General features: G+C 39.8%; 1 protein-coding gene across 4 annotated transcripts in view; it reads left to right on the forward strand.

Moving 5' to 3' along the window:
* Positions 1-18,948, forward strand: part of runx1 (RUNX family transcription factor 1) — a 229,365-nt gene extending 210,417 nt beyond the window's left edge. For all 4 annotated transcript variants that reach the window (XM_072585546.1, XM_072585547.1, XM_072585548.1 and 1 more), the window contains 2 exons: positions 8,189-8,350; positions 15,609-18,948. In XM_072585546.1, the coding sequence (XP_072441647.1) occupies positions 8,189-8,350; positions 15,609-16,117 (671 nt within the window). In that variant the 3' untranslated portion in view covers positions 16,118-18,948. The remainder of the gene's footprint in view (positions 1-8,188; positions 8,351-15,608) is intronic.
* The last annotated feature ends 264 nt before the right edge of the window (positions 18,949-19,212 follow it).

Here is a 19,212-nt window from a genome sequence, read left to right on the forward strand (position 1 = left end):
CTAACTGTACCTCTTAAGCTCGCATCCAAATCATTTATGTAAATGACAAAAAGTAGAGGACCCAGCACCGATCCTTGTGGCACTCCACTGGTCACAGGCCTCTAGTCTGAAAAACAACCCTCCACCACCACCCTCTGTCTTCTACCTTTGAGCCAGTTCTGTATCCAAATGGCTAGTTCTCCCTGTATTCCATGAGATCTAACCTTGGTAATCAGTCTCCCATGGGGAACATTGTCGAACGCCTTACTGAAGTCCATATGGATCACATCTACTGCTCTTGCTGCATCTCTCCAATAAGCTGTTTCTCAACCAGAGAGAGCTACCAATAATAAACTGTCTGCGCCATTGTGTATGTATGTAAAAAGCTGGAAGGACTCAGAGATAAGATTTCTCAGTGCGTTCCAACTGTTCAGTTAACAAAATATTTATTCAAAAGAAACCTCAGGTGTTCAATCCAAAAAAAAGCCAAGGTTCACTATTTTCTTCAGAGGTGCAAGTAACGGCAGAGGGAGGAGAGCTAAATTAGCAGTTCACGCAGTCTAAGATTGCTGCACTATGAAGATAAAATATTAGCAAGTATCAATGTCTTCTTTCAAAGAAAAATACTGAACAGGAATAATGGACAGATAACATGTATTCCCTCATATACCACACATCTGTCAAGAGCAACAGCAAATGATACATCCATTGTAATCAGAGTAAAGGAAAACATTGCAATTATGTTGTGTCTTTTTACTGTATACAGCAATGGTTCTGAAGGGATTAATGATCAGTTTGCATTTACTCTATTCTACCAATGTCACACACTGTCTGTGGGGAGAGTCAAGGAGTTCTACTGTAGATTTCTAGAAGAAGCTGATGGATCTGTACCAGCTTTCTAAAGTCCGAATAATTATGCCTGACCAAAATGCAGTTGTACTTATTGCTATCATGCAATAAACTTTCTTCCTCTCTAAGAAAGGTGACTCCTCTATGGATTCTTCACAGTGGTGTATCTTCTATCACTATTCACTGGATGTACCCAGACAAAGCAAAGGAGGGTTGATTGCAGCAAACTACCCCAAACAACCCATACCCAGTACCACACACTGGTAGATGTGGTAAATACCATAAGGTGCCAACAGTAACTATATGGAAAAATACCACACTGATCACATCTCACATAGACAGCTCAAAATGCTTCATGTATAAGTAATTACTTGTAAGTACAGTGATTGTTGGCAATGCTAACCCCAGCTTCTAGTTGGTATGCAAGACTCACCTGCCAGTTTATTCTCTTTGCCTGAGGGGAATTACTTTATTGCTGCTCAGTACCACCCAATCATGAGGCAACTCTGAGTGGGAAGGCACTATGTGAGGAATCCTGGACATGCATCCAACTACTTTGAACCATGTTTATTGTGTATCAACATCAGCATGTACAGGTCAGCCATAATGTAACTGACTTAACAACTTACTGCTGTTATGGATGTGAGTGAGTGAGTGAGACAGAGCTATTCTACAGTTTACATTACAAACGTTTTAGGTCAGAGACTGCTGTGTTGAAAACTAGTGCATATTTTGCCTAAACTTTCTGTCTCCTCTATTTTAAGGGCGGTATTCACCCATTTACTTAATTGGGTTAATGACTACAATAAAAAAAACTGAGGAGAGGTGTTCCAGACAAACGCCCCCACAGTATGATTTCAAGGCATCTGGTAATTGGCAAGAAATTAGTAAAGCAATTTTCCTCATGCACAATATGAATTTAGTCTGATATGTATAGAGTATTGGGCCACTGGTGAAGTTTTAGATCAAATTCTTCATTACTGTTATGACTAACTTAAGAATGAATTAACTAGCTCCTTGTTTGTGCTATGACTTTTCAGCTAATGAATTACCCCTGATAATCAGCGACAGTTTGATGTGGAAACATGAGGCAGCTAAATTGCAAACAGCAAAGTCCCATAAACAATTGTGATACATTTGGTGTCACAGGCGACTGACAGTGTGGAGTTTGCACGTTCTCCCCGTGTCTGCGTGGGTTTCCTCTGGGTGCTCCGGTTTCCTCCCACAGTCAAAAGATGTGCAGGTCAGGTGAATTGGCCATGCTAAATTGCCCGTAGTGTTAGGTATAGGGGTAAATGTAGGGGTAGGGGTGGGTTGCGCTTCGGCGGGTCGGTGTGGACTTGTTGGGCCGAAGGGCCTGTTTCCACACTGTAATGTCATGTAATGTAATCTAATCTAATCTTAGAGCCATAGAATCATACAACACCGAAATAGACCTTTCAGTCCAACTCACCCACGCTGACCAAATTTCTGAAACTGAACTAGTCGCACTTGTCTGCATTTGGCCCATATCCCTCTAAACCTTTCCTATGCATGTACTTTTCAAATGTCTTTTAAATGTTTTCCTTCTACTCGCCTCTACCACTTCCTCTGGCAACCCCGTCTCTGTATCTCCACCTCTGTGTGCCATCTGCTGCCCTTACTCGTTGCACATAGGGCAACCATACCCAGTCCATTATATTTGTCATTCATTTTGAGTAGATAACTGACTGGCTAATCTGTTTAGTTGATGTTTATTGAGAGATATGTTTCTGACCAAGGCTTCATGAGCACCCCCATTCTCTTTTTTGAGAATGGACAAGTATTGTTTTAATATATTTTTAAATATATATATTTTAAATTTATTACATATTAAAGATTGGAGAAGTCACTGAAGTGAACTGATCTATTCATTGAGGAGAGTTGAACAAAAGTTTTAGTATGTATTAAGAAAATCTATTTGTATGCAACTATTGTATAGGTGCCATCAGTCCTTAACTATGGGATTTGTCAATGCCATAATTCTAGCCAACATCATTTCTTAACTTGGTATTAGATAATTGGCCATTCAGTGCTGCTACCTGTGGACTGTTGTGTGCAAAACGGCTGCTAACAGTGTCTGTTTTTGAAGATGATTACACTTTGAGATGTTTGTGAAATGTGACAAGACACTGTGTCGATACCACATTTTCTTTTACCCTGATGCCGCACCTTCCACTTAATTTTCCATCGAGTTTTTCTAATAATTGAAGACATGGATGCTTGTTCATCCATTACTGTCAATGAGTCAGTCAGAATCCTGTCTGTGCCTGAAGCAATGATTTAGTGAATTGTCCGCTGTTAGCAAACAATCTTTTGAGATTGCTACACTCTCCTTTAAATTGCGGATGCTGCTAAATGAGTGTCAAAAGAATTTCGACCACAAATGACGAGAAAACATTCTTCATATATTTTTTTGAAGACTGCACCATGGCGCCAAACGGATATCAGCTGACAGTGCTGTCACCCACTCAGTGTCTGCAGCCCACGCAGTCTTGCTTAAAACAAATACACATTCATTTTGAGTTTAAAATGTCAGTCATCACGTATTATCCCTGCAAATTCATCTGTTTCTCACCCCAGTGCAAGCAAGGAGTGTTAGGGGTACCTGAGCAACACTATTCACCTGCCTGCTCCAGCTTGGAGGCAACTGTAAGTCTTTGAAAGTAAGGCAGAGCTGCAGGCCCCTCAGGTTGGCATTTTGGCCAATGCTGCATCTCTGGGAGTCTCAGAGATTATTCTTTCATGTGTAAAGCCCTGATCATTACTAACATAGGATCACACAAGAAGAAGACAAGGAAGCCATTAATCCATCCAGCTGACGTCCACAAGGACAACAATCCCAATATGTACATTCCCCATCCCTATTAAAACCATGAGATCACATGGGAGAGGGGAGAAGCTAGATGTAAATACAGGCCAAATTGGTGGTGGTGTGGGGGTTTGTCGTGTGTGTGGCCAGAGGTATGTAAGGGGTGGTAAGATATCTGGAACATTCCTCCCCAATCAATCGAGACAGTCAAAACTAATTGAGAAGATCATTCTGTCCCTGAATTCCCTTTAGTACCTATCCTTTGTAAGACGTGATGTCTGCAGCAGTCAGAACAAGTTTATCTCCTGCTCGAAGGAATTCAATGAGTTCATCACATGAGGCAACAGACATGACTCTTGACATTTAACCTGGATCGAACCTTATCTAACCTTCCATATCCTAATATTACTCTCGCCCACCCTAACCCCTACATTCTCTCTATCCTGCTTGACTGGAATGAATATTTTGGAGAGCAGTGAAGCAAATTGTGCTGGTCACTGACCTCAAAAAAAAGCAGCCTGTCAAAGTCTATCGATCTCCATGGTAAGGATATCCCCTTCCCTGACCGTTGTCTCTGCCATTTATTCAGCAGAGCTGTTTGCATCAATTAGAGCAGTCAGCCAATTGCAGTGAAGTATTCTCACTGACACCAAACCCCTGAATTCTTTTCCCTTCCAAGTTTTAAAAACAGTGAAATAGATGACTACTACATCCACATGGGATTGCCACATAAGCTCAAAACCATAAACAAACTTTAAAAATACCTTGTTTTCAACCATAGAACATGTCTATTATGTACCAACAACAGGCATGTGCAGATCATCATAACCTAGCTGAATTATGAAATAAGATCAAAGGCCTAACCAACCTACTGCTATTCTCATCTAACAAATATAGTCGGTGCCGATGTGTATGTGTATGAGTGCATGGGTGTGAGTGAGTAAGACAGAGATATTTGAAAAGTTTACACAACAAAGAGTTTAGGACTGAGACTACTATGTTGAAAACTAGTGCATATTTTGCCAAAACCTTTTGTCTCCTCTATTTTAAGGGCGATATTCACCCATTTACTTAATTGGGTTAATGGCTATAATAAAAATAATTAGGAGAGATATTCCAGACAAACGCCCCCACAGTATGATTTCAAGGCATTTGGTAATTGGCAAGAAATTAGTAAAGCAGTTTTCTACATGCACAATATGGATATAGTCTGATATGTATAGATTATTGGGCCACTGGTGAAGTTTTAAATCAAAATCTTCATCACTGTTATGGCTAACTTAAAAATTAATTGGCTTCAATATAGCACCTCATTCGTGTAATGGCTTTTCAGCTAATGAAAAATTTTAAAATAAATGAAATTTATTATAACAAAGGAATTTGACTTTCAGCTGACATTAAGTTATTCCTTCAGAAATGATAAATTTGTTGAGTAGTAATTTTGAACTCAGTTCACCTTTAAAATCTCAGTTACAACATAACAGTGGAGTTTCAGGTCAGTTCAATGATTTCTAATTGTTTTCAGTGCAGAGGGTCCCAACAGTGTAGAATCACTGACAGCAGCATTTTGGCAGTTTTCCAGCCTGTCACAAAATCCTAGAGACACCCTGTTGCTGGGGTTGTAGAGTTGGATGTACTGTCAGATTTAGTGCAGGACTGGCCAGGGAGTGCTCAGCAAACAGTCACACAGGCAGGAGAGGCAAAAGGCTAGTAATACCATTTCTTTTACATCCTCACTCCAAGTTGAGATACTACAGGAGAACCCTGGAAGCCTTCGGGCTGTGCTAAGATGGTGACATGTCAGGCTAGCATCCCCCTTTTCTGATCATTTCACCTACAGAACTGGAAGCATCATGTGAAATAGATCAGGAGAATCAGCACCAGAGGCCTTAAACAGAATAACTGACAAATAGTGCGGGAAATAGCGAAACTGATTTAAAAAAATAATCAGTGTGACTCAGTTTGGCAAAATGCTTGTGGGTTGAGGTCTAGATTCAAAATCCTGCCCTTTCAGTGATTAGAAACTCTGATTACAAAGCCTTTTGCTTCTACCTTGCACAGACATTGATAGAAGGCAGTCTTAGGAGAGATCATGTATAGATAGATATTCCCACACACCCCATGAGAATGTTGTTTTTGGTCTAATGAACCATTCTGGATGCCAGAATCTAGGTGTGGTACTTCACTGGATTACAAATATTAAATTGTTTGCCCACAGCATATTTATATGCATTTTGGCAACAAGTGTTATCTTTAAAATATTCAGTATTCATTGCCCAGGTGAATAATTTGGTCAGATATCATGACAGGATTCAGTTTATACTTAATATAAACTTTATCCTGCTTGTAGGTGTGAGCAATTGACAATGAGAGTACAGCTCACACTCTCCGTAAGAGGTTAGTCTCCCCCAGTCCAAGCTATGCCTATCTACCCATCCCAGTCACACTACACTGCTGAATGGGTTTCTCTGATGAATATTTGAGGGTGCCCCATTTGATGTCTAAGGCTTTCTGCTTTGATGTTGAGGGACAGAATGTAACCTCAGGTGTATCTATTTGGGTTATGTGCAGGAATCATTTCTTATACCCTCTAATGAATGAATTTTGGTGCAAGGGAGTTCTGACTATTAAGAACTTGCAAGATTTCACAACTATCTTTATAAACAGTGCAACATGACGGGCTACCTTTTTGTTTGCATTTTAATTGGTTTTTGTTCTTCACCAATTTCATTAAAGTTGTACAGAACACCTCAAATAAGTAATGAGTGCATATGACAAAGCATCAAGTCTTCAAAAGGACGACTTCATCTGGGGTAACATAAGGGTAGCTAAGTATCCACACACACCTACCGAAGACCATCCCGCCCAGACCTACCGCCGTACCCGATTCCCGTAACCCCACATTTCCCATGCTAATCAATCTAGCCAGCACATCACTGGACAGGCAATTCAGCATAGCCAATCTATCTAACCTGCACAAATTTGGGAGGAAACCGGAGCACCCAGAGGAAACCCAAACAGATGTAGAGAGAATGTGCAAACTTTACCCAGATAGTTATACAAGGGTGGAAACGAACTCAGATCCCTGGCACTGTGAGGCAGTAGTGGTAACCAATGAGCCACCATGCCACCCATCATCAACAGTACTTACTTGTTTAAGCTGAGCATTTCATTAAAATACTTACTGAAGATAAACGTCAGTCTTTTGAGTTTATGCAGGATTGGATAAATCTTAACATAATGGCCTTCCATAGACTTTGTCAGAGTTTCAGAGAATGTTCCGGGTACTGAAAATGGGTGGTTAAATAAGAATAAGTGCAGATTTTCTCCTTCTTTAAAATAGGATATAAATGAGTTAGAAGCAGTTCTGTGAAGGTTCACCTGGCTGACTTCTGGGTTGGATGTGACATTATCTTTTGAGGAAAGGTAGGACTCCATCCATTGGAGTGAAAAAAAGAGAGGTAATCTTATTAAAACATAAAAAATCCCGAGAGAACTTGACAAAATCACGTTCTGAGAGGATATTTCCTCTTGTGGGAGACATTAGAACTAGGGACACAGTTTAAGAATAAAGGTCTCCCATTTCTGATGGACATAAAGGCAATTCTCAAGTGGTTATGAATATTTGGAATTCTGTTCACTGGACAACCATTGGAGGAAGGATGATTGAATAATTTTATACAGAGATAGGTTCTTGACCAACAAGGAGCTCAAAATTATCAGGAGATGGGCAGGAATGTGGAGGCCACAATTAGATCAGCATAGTATTAGTGAATGAAGAGCAGGCTAGAGGACCCAAAATAGCTGAGGGCTGCCCTTAATTTGTATGCTTATACCCTTTCTCAAACCCTGTGTGCACAGCCATTGGTTCCTTCACACCATCGGCAACAAAATCACTATCATTGCAAGTGCTAGAGCAAATCATATGTTTGTAGCAACACATGAGATTCTGCAACAGGACATTTACTTGCGCTGACATGACTGTAAGTTGGAAAATTGGCGAGGGGTGTGACCGCTACAAAACCAAATTGACCATTTCCTAATTTCTGTGCATAACTTTCCAATAAGGCCACATCTGATTCATCTCTCGCTCTCTTTGTTAAGTATCGAATATCTTTGGTTGTTTTCATCTGGGTTATATTAACAGTCAGTCGTGCTGCTGGCTGGAATAAGAAGATCTAATCAGTCACCATGGAATTTGTGAGGCTCTTGCAATGGAATTGATGCACTTTAGCTCATTCTAGTGTTCTTCACCAGCGATTGAACTGTTGCGAAATGCGCTGACCAGAAAACTATGTTTAATGAAAGATGTTACCTTAAAGCACTTATTAAAAAAAAGCTCTGAACCTCCTCAGGTCAAATTTCAGACACAAAAACACTTTGATGCTTTCTCTTTTGAATGCTGTCATTACAATAAAATAATTAAAGTTTTTTTTCATCTGTGCAAAGTTTCTGCTAAGGTTTCAGTTGTTAAGCAATCTAACACTTCTTCCTCCTCACCCCCCTCCCCCCCCACCCGTCTCTACACAGATACCAGGCATGTACAGCCTTCTCCACCATGGACATATGACCAGTCATACCCTTATATTGGGCAGATCTCCACACCTTCTGTTCATCCTACTACACCCATCTCCCCTGGGCGAGCGAGTGGGATGCCGACAATCACAGCAGAAATTTCCAGCAGGCTTTCAGGTGAGCTGTGGATCCTCAAAGAACAAACCAAGTGTGGTTGGGGAAAGAAACAATGACATTGCAAATGTCCTGGGCAAGATTGGCCCCATGAGCTGATAGCAGGTAATGCTGGTTGCATATTCAAACAAGAGTAATGGCTGGCTAATGTAAACCGAATTACAGGTATACAGTTATTTATAAAAGTACAAATATCCACTCTTAGTATGCTAATGAGTTGTGATCATCATGACACATTTCAATTTATACTTAGTCTAATATTTATGCTGTAACTCCATTAAAGCAAATTAGTATCCTAATGATAATCTAAATTTAAAAGGCCTCGGAGTAGTCATTAAGTCTGAACGGACTTTGATAAATAAGTAATGAAAGGAGGTGAAAGTCATCTTAATGAGGAACAGGAGTAAGCTGTTCTTTCTGTCTTTAGTTGACAATCTTAAGACAATATAATAGGCCTGCACCAATTCGAGCTGTTTGACTTCTGAGAATGCTATATTTCTAGCAGGATGTTAAGTTGGAACATAACAGACATTTTTAATTATTTCACGCATTACTAGACCAGTACACATAGTTGTCATGATTTGGATGCTCCTAATCTTCATTGGAAAAAAATTTAAACAGGATTATACCACGTAGCATCTTCTATGCGTATATCAATAAGGCTGATTTATATGCTGGATGTTGTGTGTGCTGATAGGCTATGTGTACTGATAGACTGGAAATGAAAGGATTGCTGTCATTAATGTATTGCATGTTCTATCTTTAATGGAACTATTTTGGGCCACAATAAATTTAAAAATAATAAGCAGCTGTAGGTGCCAAGGCATTGTAGAATGTGATTTTCCTTCTAGATTTTCAATGAAATCCCAATCTCAGATACGTAAATGAAATATTGGGCAATTGAACAAGAACAAAAATATGCATTTGCGTGGCGCCTTGAAAAATGGCCCTTGCAAGGTATGAATCAGCCAAAAATAGACATCAAACTAAAGAAATAGATATTAGGTGATTTGACTAAAAGGTTAGTTGAAGTGTTAAGCTTTGCCGAGGGCTTCAGGGGTGAGGCAATTTGGGGATGGAATTCCAGATTGTGCAGTCTAAATGACTGACAGCAATTCATTCAATGCTGAGGCAATAAGGCCAGAGTTGGTGGGACAGAGGATTCTGAAGGAGCTGCTCATAGGTCTGAAGGAACTTACAGAGGTAAAAACAAACAAAGCAGTGAGGGAATTTAAATGTAAAGATGTGAATTTTAAATTAGAGAGCTTGGGAGACTAATGTAGGTGAATAAGGGCCAGAATGACAGGTGAGCATTAATTGTTGCAAGATAGGTTACATTACGTACAATAATGTTTAAAGAGTGTGGAGAATAAAATGGCTGCTGGAAAGGTCTTTGGAATTGTAACAATGAGGGGAGGCAATGGCCGAGTGGTATTATCGCTGGACTGTTAATTCAGAGACCTAGGTAATGTTCTGGGGACCCGGTTTGAATCATGGCATGGTATATGGTGGAATGTGAGTGATAAAAATCGAGAATTAAGAGTCCGATGGTGACCATAAATCCATTCTTGATTGTCGGAAAACCCCATCTGGTTCACTAATGTCCCTTAGGGAAAGAAATTGCCATCCTTACCTGGTCTGGCCTACATGTGACTCCAGACCCACAGTAATGTGTTTGACTCAAAATTGGCCTCTGGGCGACCGGGGATGGACAATAAGTACTGGCCTAGCCTGTGACGCCTTCATCCCATGAGCAAATAAAAATGAAACTCATGGCAAATGCACAGGCAAGAGTTTAAGCAACGAATGGGCCAATGGATAGCATGAGAAGTACAAAGTAGGAAGTAGATGGGGTACTTGATGTTGAAAGCTCTGCTTGAAGGTTGTGAACAGTGGCCAAGGAAAAGAATAAGGCATTAGCCTTGATCTTCCAAGTGGTTGACTAGAGGAATTGCAAGGCCAAATGTCAGCCAAGTAAGCTGACAGCAGAGGCATTGGAGGAGCCAGCAGGGGCGTTGGAGAGCTTCCATTGGTTGGTGTTCATATATCTATCACATGACCTCCCAAAGCAAGTAGCAATGGTGATGGAGGGCACTAAGATGAACAGCTCACCAACAGGTGGCAGTGGTGAAGGAATGTAGTTGGGGCAATCAAATGGACTTGCGGGAGAGAAAAAAACTTTGGTGGAAGCAGGTTGATAGGAAGGGAAGACAGATAAACAAATGATTCCCCAGCCCAAATGATAGAGTTTTTTTTCCCATGTACCCACAGAAAATAATTCCTTGTTTATCCTTAATTTCCCTTCTTGTTTGCAATGACCTGATGCCACTGAAATGAATAAACCTTGCTTCATGGTCATTGGGCGTACAGGGTGTTGAAATCTCACATTACAGGTGGAAGCTGCCCTCATGTCTTTGATTGACATTATTATTGGGCAGCATTTAGATGAAGAAGCTGACAGAGTGAGTGCAAATCCACAGAGTTCCTGATAGATGTAAGACAAGAAAGAGACATCATTGCAAGAGATAGTCTGGCTACAATTTGATGAGTAAGGACCAATTCCAAGGTGGCAACTGCTGAGCTGGACAACACAGGAAAGACATTGGGGAGGGATGTGTGCAGTTGCTCATTTGAAACCTTGCAGGGACTTTAAGAAGTCAATGAGGGAAGTATACCATGATTACAGGCACAGATGATATCAACATCAGAAGTGTCCTGGTGTGAAGTGGATGATTCCAAAATGGGAATGTGACAGACTACGTGGTCAAGAAATGCTGTGTACTCATCTATAGGTCTATTTTAAAAACAAACCAAATATAAGGGTGGTATGGTGGCTCAGTGGTTAGCACTGTTGCCTCACAGCACCATGGATCTGGGTTTGATTCCAGCCATAGGCGACTGTTTGTGTGGAGTTTGCACATTCTCCCCGTGTCTGCATGGGTTTCCTCCCACATTACAAAAGATGTGCAGGTCAGATGAATTAGTCATGCTAAATTGCCCATAGTGTTAGGTGCATCTGTCAATGGTAAATGGAGGGAATATGAGTCTGGGTGGGTTACTCTTTGGAGGGTCGGTGTAGACTTGTCGGGCCGAAGGCCTGTTTCCACGCTGTAGGGAATCTTATCTAATATAGGAGCAACTGTAGTGACTCATTCCACTGTGTTTTTTTCCTCTGTGGCATCTAGGTTCAACTATTCCAAATAGTTTTGCTGAAAAAAAACAGTTTGATTTCATACCTGTCATGATACTTCACATTTAATTTAATTTACTTTAACCCGATCACATTCCCTTAAATTGATATTACTTGTGAACTGTCTTAATGAGTAAAAGATGAAAATCTTTAACACAGCATGACATTTTGTTACAATACTCACGTCCTGTATGACCAAAAGGCCATTTGTTCCAAACCTCTTGTGACTGCTTGGTGGTGATATATCCATCTTTATAATATGGGCAAAAATTTATCAAATCAAGAATTGCAAGAAAATATCCATAGTTAACCATTGATTAGAAACTATTGGTGATGGAGGATTGGTAAACCTATAGTTTAGAGGAAGCAACAGGTTCATACCATGAACTGCGAGACAGGAAAAATAAGACAAGGTTCTTTCCCAAGGGAAAAAAAAACTCAATAACTGAGACTTTATACAGTCCAGGAAGGGATGCAACTATTTAATATAATCTTCACTTTTAATTTCCAATTATCATTAAAAAGAATTAAACTTCGATAAGACCTACATTCATTAAAGCCCACAACTGTCTGCCAGATGTAGTTGAGGAAGTCATAGTTTGGCTCATTTCACCGTGTCTGTTTTAACAGTCTGGTTGCTTTTGCAAAGTTGCCACACCTTGTCTGACAGACATCTTCAGGGCTTGTCACCTGTGGAAAAAAGTTTTCATCTTCCTGCCAAATTGTAGAGTTGCACTGGATCACGTTGATCTGAGTCATACTGCAGACTCTGTCCAACTCCGGCTTAAAAACAGCCTCTTGTTCCTTAAGGCACTCAATCCTTTGAGTGCAGGTAAAACAGTGTGAGTCATGTAGATATGTACAAGTTAATCTCACTCAAATACTGAGAGAATTCCATATTGAAAGGTGCAGACATCATTGAGGACCCACCTGAAATGAGCTCTATTTACGCCAGTAGCCAGTGCGAACAAACAAACGTACGATGCAGAAATTGCAGTGAGATGAGAAACATGACACACCTTGAGTGCTAACGACAAGTATTTTGCCAATGTTTCTTAGTTGCCAACTTTGGTTGGAAGTATTAATTTGAAAGTTAGCTTCAGACTGTCAGTAGCATACGTGGACATATCACCTGACAGCTCAGTTTTATCGTGCAGTAAATTTTCTCAGGATTGCACTGTCAGTGTGGAAATGTAAACTTCTCAACATAGCCAATCCACAAAGTCGCTCAGCCAGTTTAGTCACTTTGTACTTCTGAGGATTGTTTAAAAAGAACTAAATTGAATGTGTACCTGATTTAACTCTTTGCAGACCGGAGTAACATTCCTGAAGCAAAAACTAAACTGGACCTGGATTGCAGTTGCAAACCTAGCATCTCTTACACTAGAAAGTATCTTGAGACTTACAATTCTCCTTCTACACAGCAGTGGCTTAGTGGCTATGGATAAGGCAGATTATGGTTATTCTGGTGAACTCAAATTCTGCTATCCTGTCAACTAGCACCAGAACTAATAAGCATGAAAACCATCAGGTTATTATAAAATTCTAACCATTTAATTAACCTTTACCACAATGTTTTACCTGCCCTCAAAGGATTGATTGCCTTAATGAACAAGAGGCTGTTTTTAAGCCCATACTATGTGAGTTTCTAGTCCTCCCTCAATGCAACTTGGATGACCAACAAATATAGTGCTGCCTACTTCCTTAAAATTGTTGAAAAAACAGTCTCAAATTATCTGCGATAAAGTGCAGTTGCACAATACTCATCAGCAAAGCTAATAGTTTGTCATGTACACAGTTAACCGTACACGAGGAGCACAGGCAAAGACTTGCATTTATGTAGCACATTCTTCAACCAGCCAAAGTTTTAAAGTGCTTTACAAACAATGAAGTACTTTTAAATTATAGCCGCTGTTGTAATACAGGAAAGACAGCAGCTACTTTGCACTGACACTTTAAGAAAGTGACCAGGTAATCATTTTTTGTGGTTTTGAATGAGAGAGATAAATCAGCTTGGAAATTAGGTAACTCCTATGCTCTTCTTCGAAATAATGCAGTGGAACCTTTCACATTCAGCTGATTGGGTAGAAGGGGTGGCAGTTTAATGTCCCATCTGAAGAATGGCACCTTTAATGATGTAACACTCTCCCTGTATTCCAATGGCAAGCCAATGTTAATTAAAAACTTCAACTTAGAACCTTGAGATTTGCAGCCAAGTGTGTTACCCACTGAGCCAGCCCTGACACTGAAGGAGGAGGGTTGTTTTAATTCATTCACAGGGTATATGCATCATTGGCAAGACCAGTATCTATTGCCTATCCCAAATTGTCCAGAGGGCAGTTAGAGCCAACCATGTTGCTGTGGGTCTGGAGTCTAATGTAGGCCAGACTGGATAAGGATGGCCGTTTCCTTTCCTAACAGATGTTAGTGAACCAGATACATTTTCCTAACAATCGACAATGGTTTCATGGTCATTGTTAGATTCTAAATTCTAGATTTTAGTTATTGACTTCAAATTCCACCATCATTCATTTCATTAATATCTTAAAATGATACTGTCAGCAGCAAAAATGCGTCAATGCATTCAAATTAAATTACCTTTCTCATACTTTTTTTTACAAAGCCTATAACATTAAATGACAGCAGAAATTGCTGGAGAAGTTCAGCAGGTCTGGCAGCATCTGTGGTGAGAAAGCAGGTTTAACATTATTTTACGTAAAATAATAGACTTGGAAAGTTTTTTCCAAATGTGTGAATACATTTATTACTAATGTAGACATTTTAATATCAACTTTTATTGGTTTTCCCTTACTGCTGCTTAATCTTGAATATCAGAATGTTTATATCAAAGGAGTACTTAAGCTGTTAGTGATGCAGCAAAGAAAACATTTGCAAACTGAAAAGACTAGAGACTCAGAAGTGTTAAGTAACCAAAATATTTCTTGTGCAAGTTCTTTGCTGTACGTCAGTTGATTCTGACAAAAAGCGAACAGAACAACTCACCTTTCTACTTTACACTGCTATAACAGGTTTACATTTGCCTAAAAGTAGTAAACAACATCATTAGAATCTTACAGATGTAGTATTTTTCGGCTGTACTTATTTCAAGGAATTTCTAGGATGAGGTGCAATTTTTGCCTTTTTTGATGGTTTCTGCTGTTATTACTCAGTACTTTTCTTTTACAAAATTGCGAAATCTTACAAAGCATAAGATTGAGCTTTCAAAGGCCATTGATGACAATTTACTTCAGTCACAGATAAATGTTGGTATAGATTAAATCCTACTAGGTGTTTAAAACATCCAAAGCCAAATACTGCATAATTAACTGGGGAGGTTGGTTTCTAGGGCACACATATACAGTCAGAGAAGGATGGGAAGATGATGATGGGAGGAGATCTGTGTTGTGCAGGTTAATTTGATTGACCATATAATTTAAGTTCTGTTTTGATGGATGTTATTCCCCTGTTACTGTGGTGCTTTATATATTCATATTGCTCCCATACATAGTTTGCCTCTTTCACAAAAGAAACAAGTTTTTTTCTCATTTACCCCCCACCCTACCCCAGGACTGCTGTAAAATGTTCATATTTGATGGTATTCAGTAGTTATGTTCAAGAGGAAAAATATCTTTCCCCATTATATATTAATGTTTTAACCATTCTGCATCTGATAAAAGTTCCTATAATTTACCTTACAGCTACAGTAACAACCAATTTAATATAATCAGTAGTGTTTGTAACATGCCTTATTTCCTCCTCCTAGAAGTGGTGTAAATTCAGAGGAAACTGTTTCATGGTTTTGACATTACCAGGAGCTTGGAAAACCTGTAGTTTCCCATTACTTTATTTGTGACAATACTTTGGCTAGTTAGAGTCAAGTTTCCAATTAATCAGCATTTTTCTTTGGTAATAATTTATAATTTGTTAGAAATTTGGCATTGTTCATTTTTCCTGATGAGTGCAAATGGAAAAGCTTCAGCAACATGTCTGTCTTTTCAGCCACACTCAGCTACAAAGCGATTGTATAGCAGATGTCAGCATTTAAGTAACTGGGGATATCTTTCATTGCAGGTGCCTCTGATCTAACAGCATTTGGAGACCCAAGAATGGGCATTGACCGTCAATTCTCAGCCCTTCCTTCTCTTTCTGACAGTCGCTTCACAGATCCTCGAATGCACTACCCAGGACCATTTGCATACACACCCACCCCTGTCACTACAGGCATAGGAATTGGCATGTCTGCCATGACAACTGCAGCACGTTACCACACATACCTGCCTCCTCCTTACCCAGGTTCTGCCCAAGGTCAAACTGGACCCTTCCAAACCAGTTCTTCTCCTTACCATCTATACTATGGTACCTCAGCTGGGTCCTACCAGTTTTCCATGATGACAGGAGGAGACCGGTCGCCACCCCGGATTCTACCACCCTGCACTAATGCATCCACAGGATCTAGCCTCCTCAACCCAAACCTTCCCAATCAAAGTGATGTAGTGGACGCAGATGGGAGTCATAGCAACTCTCCAACAAATATGAGCACCACAGGAAGACTGGAGGAAGCGGTGTGGCGGCCATATTGACTATGAAGCATCTTCACCTCAATCAGCAAACTCATGGATTCCTACATCAATGGCAAAGCAAGTGCAAGATTTTCATTAGACCTGGAAACATTGGGGGCACTGAGAAAACCATGATTGGGATCATTGAGTGTATAAGGAAAATATTTGTATTTGTTCGGTTACATTTTGCCAGGTTTATCGTCTTTGGAGATTCATCCGAGTTGTTTTGCATCTACTGGCAAAAAGTCTTTTTGTCTCGCACCTTACCTTGTATGAAGCAAAACAGTTTTTATTTGCCTGAATTTTATTAAAATAAATGAATATTGTTGCCCACAGATTGAAAGGAAGTTGCCAGCTTGCCTTTTCATCTGTCATCGGTTTCCTTTTTCAAAAACGTAACAGCTTCAGTTTTCAATCAAATTGACTACTGTGCAGCGAGTAATGCAAGCAGGCCAGATAGTTTGCGGTTTTTTTAAAGCAAGTTAATAGCATTTATGAAATTAAAAAATCCAAAAAAAGACAATAAATACTTTTGTTAACCAAATGGGATAGATTTCAGTTACAGAAAATATATGGAGCAAAGCTTGACATTATTTTGTGTTTTATTTCAACATCTGTGTTAGTTGCTTGACTTTCCTACTGGCACATTACATCCAAAGAAGCAGGGCTTGCCTGAAATGTGCCAGAAGCATAAACATTTAAGATGGACTTTTAACAGTACAGCAGGGCAGCAGGTAATCAGGAAGGCTAATGGAATGCTGACCCTTATTTCAACGCAGTTGGAGTATAAGAGTAGGGAAGTCTTACCACATATGCACAAGTACTGGTGAGACGACATCTGGAATACTGTGAGCAGTTTTTTTGAAATTTAAAAAAAATATAATTTCATTGGAAGCAGTTCAGAGAATGTTCACTAGGATGATCCCTAGTATGGAGGAATTGTTTATAAACAAGAGTTAAACAGGATTGGACTCTACTCTTTGAAATTTAGAAGAATGAGAGGTAATCTAGGACCGGAGGATATAGTCTCAGGATAAAGGCTGGCAATTTAAGTCTGAGTTAAGACTCCGTCAGAGGGGTGAGAGTCTTTGGAACTCCAGGCCACAGAGAGCTGTTGAGGTCCTTGTGTATATTTATGGCTGACATTCTCGATCAGTTGAGGGTTACAGGGAAAGGGGAGGAAAATGGGCATGATGAATGTTGAATCAGCCACAGCAGGCTCAAGGGCCTAAATAGTCTGTTCCTATTCCTATGGTCCTGTGTTTTTTTATGCTTCAATTCAACTTTTTAAAAACAAATCAATGGCTCCCTGCCACTGGGGCTTAGCAGATGCTGTGGACAGAGAGGGCAAACACTAGGTTGCACCATTATTCACAATTCCTTGGTTGTTGGATAGGGTGGACTTGAACTTGATGTAGGCCAGGTGAGACACAGCAATAAGTGTCCATCTTTGAGGTGAGATGATGCACTGATTTGGAGATTACAACAAAAAAAATCACTTGCAAATTCAACCTATTTTCTGAAAATGTTTAGTCTATGCCTTTTCTGTACAGAACAAATGATCACAATGATATCTATAGTGGAGGAAGTCCATTGATGGGCTTTGGGCACTTGCAGTATTGATCAGTTTGGGTAAGGTTAAAAGTGCAATTTGTATATGTTGTAGCATAAAGAGGCATTGATAGTAACTCCTCTTCTGATCCTGGTTTCAGTTCGAATCTTCTTTCTTCTAGAGTCAAATGGTTAATCCCCCAAGAAGATATCTGGTATTTTGAGCTTTGATTTCCCCAACACTTAGCATCTGTTAGTAGTGCTAGTAGAAGAGTGTTAGTAACATTTCCAGATGTTGGCCCATTGGCACTTAAACCACAGTGGACCTATTAAGCTTTGCAAACATATATTTGAAAGAAGGAAGATGGTCAGTCAACACTGCTATATCAAATGACTCCAGACATGTCAGGCACCAGAGAAAGACAGGCACAGGAGCAGCAGACCTCAGATCCATCTGCATTCTGCTCTGGTTACTGGACCCAACTGCCAACAAGTCATGGCTTTTATAATAATTGGTTGAATGTTATTTAATTTCCATTGTGAGTGTATTACTTCATTTGCTGGTCAACACAAAAGATCATGGGAAAGCAGGACTTTAAATCAATGTTTCAAAGACTGGAACATGATTCAAATAAGGAAGGTCCAGGGCTGCAGGCAGCAAAACAGCTGGATTTGTTATTTAAAGCTTTGGTTTCCAAGAGTTCCTTATTGATTCTTTAAAACAGTATATAAGGAGCACTTATGTTTATTTGCTACCTTACAATAGTAAGATATGCCAGCTGTCTTAAATATGTATGCAGTGTGTTGACTAAAGACTGGATAATTTACATCATTCTGATGAGCTATGAGATTGTTATCGGTTTCTTGAGTCAAGCTCATTATTGTGTCTATATTTGTAAATAAGCAAGAGTTTTTTTCCAAGAAAATTTCCAGCTATCATTGCTAGTAATTGTACAAACACCACTGCGCTTCAGACTTTTCTTTTCAATGATTTTTTTTCAAACAACCTCTCAATTGCATTTGCAAAACTCCTGTAGTTTATGTTGTCATTTTTCGAACCTAGATGTTGTAAGTGTAAAGTTAACACGCATTATGAAAGCATTTCCTGTTCACTGCAACCCAGCTATTGGATGCCTTTTCTCCAGCACAGCAGCTAACTCCCACAGTGGATAGTATCAGAGCGGCTGGACTGCTGCAGGTTTTCTGATGAACGTATTGACATTCATACTCTTTGTACCAAAGTTTGTTGAACAATTTCATAGTTATATTGTGGCTGGCTAATAAATTAGTTTGTTGAACAATCATTGACTTACATCATTTATTATCTTTCTGTGAGTTATTGCACTCATCTTTCACTTTCCCTGCTCTTCGCTTAACCCTCCTATCCCCTCTCTCTCGTTCCCTCCCCTTCTCTCTTGCAGCCTCGTTTTCCCTTCTTTCGTTCTCATCCCTCCTCCCCTCACTCTGAGCACCTTTCCACCATATTTTCACCTCTCTTGTCCTAAAGCCATCAGTTTGCATTGGAATGTAATTCCTCCCTGATACCTTGATCATGGAAAGTGATA

The sequence above is a fragment of the Chiloscyllium punctatum genome, chromosome 15 (genome assembly GCF_047496795.1).
Source record: "Chiloscyllium punctatum isolate Juve2018m chromosome 15, sChiPun1.3, whole genome shotgun sequence".
Classification (NCBI taxonomy): Eukaryota; Metazoa; Chordata; class Chondrichthyes; order Orectolobiformes; family Hemiscylliidae; genus Chiloscyllium; species Chiloscyllium punctatum.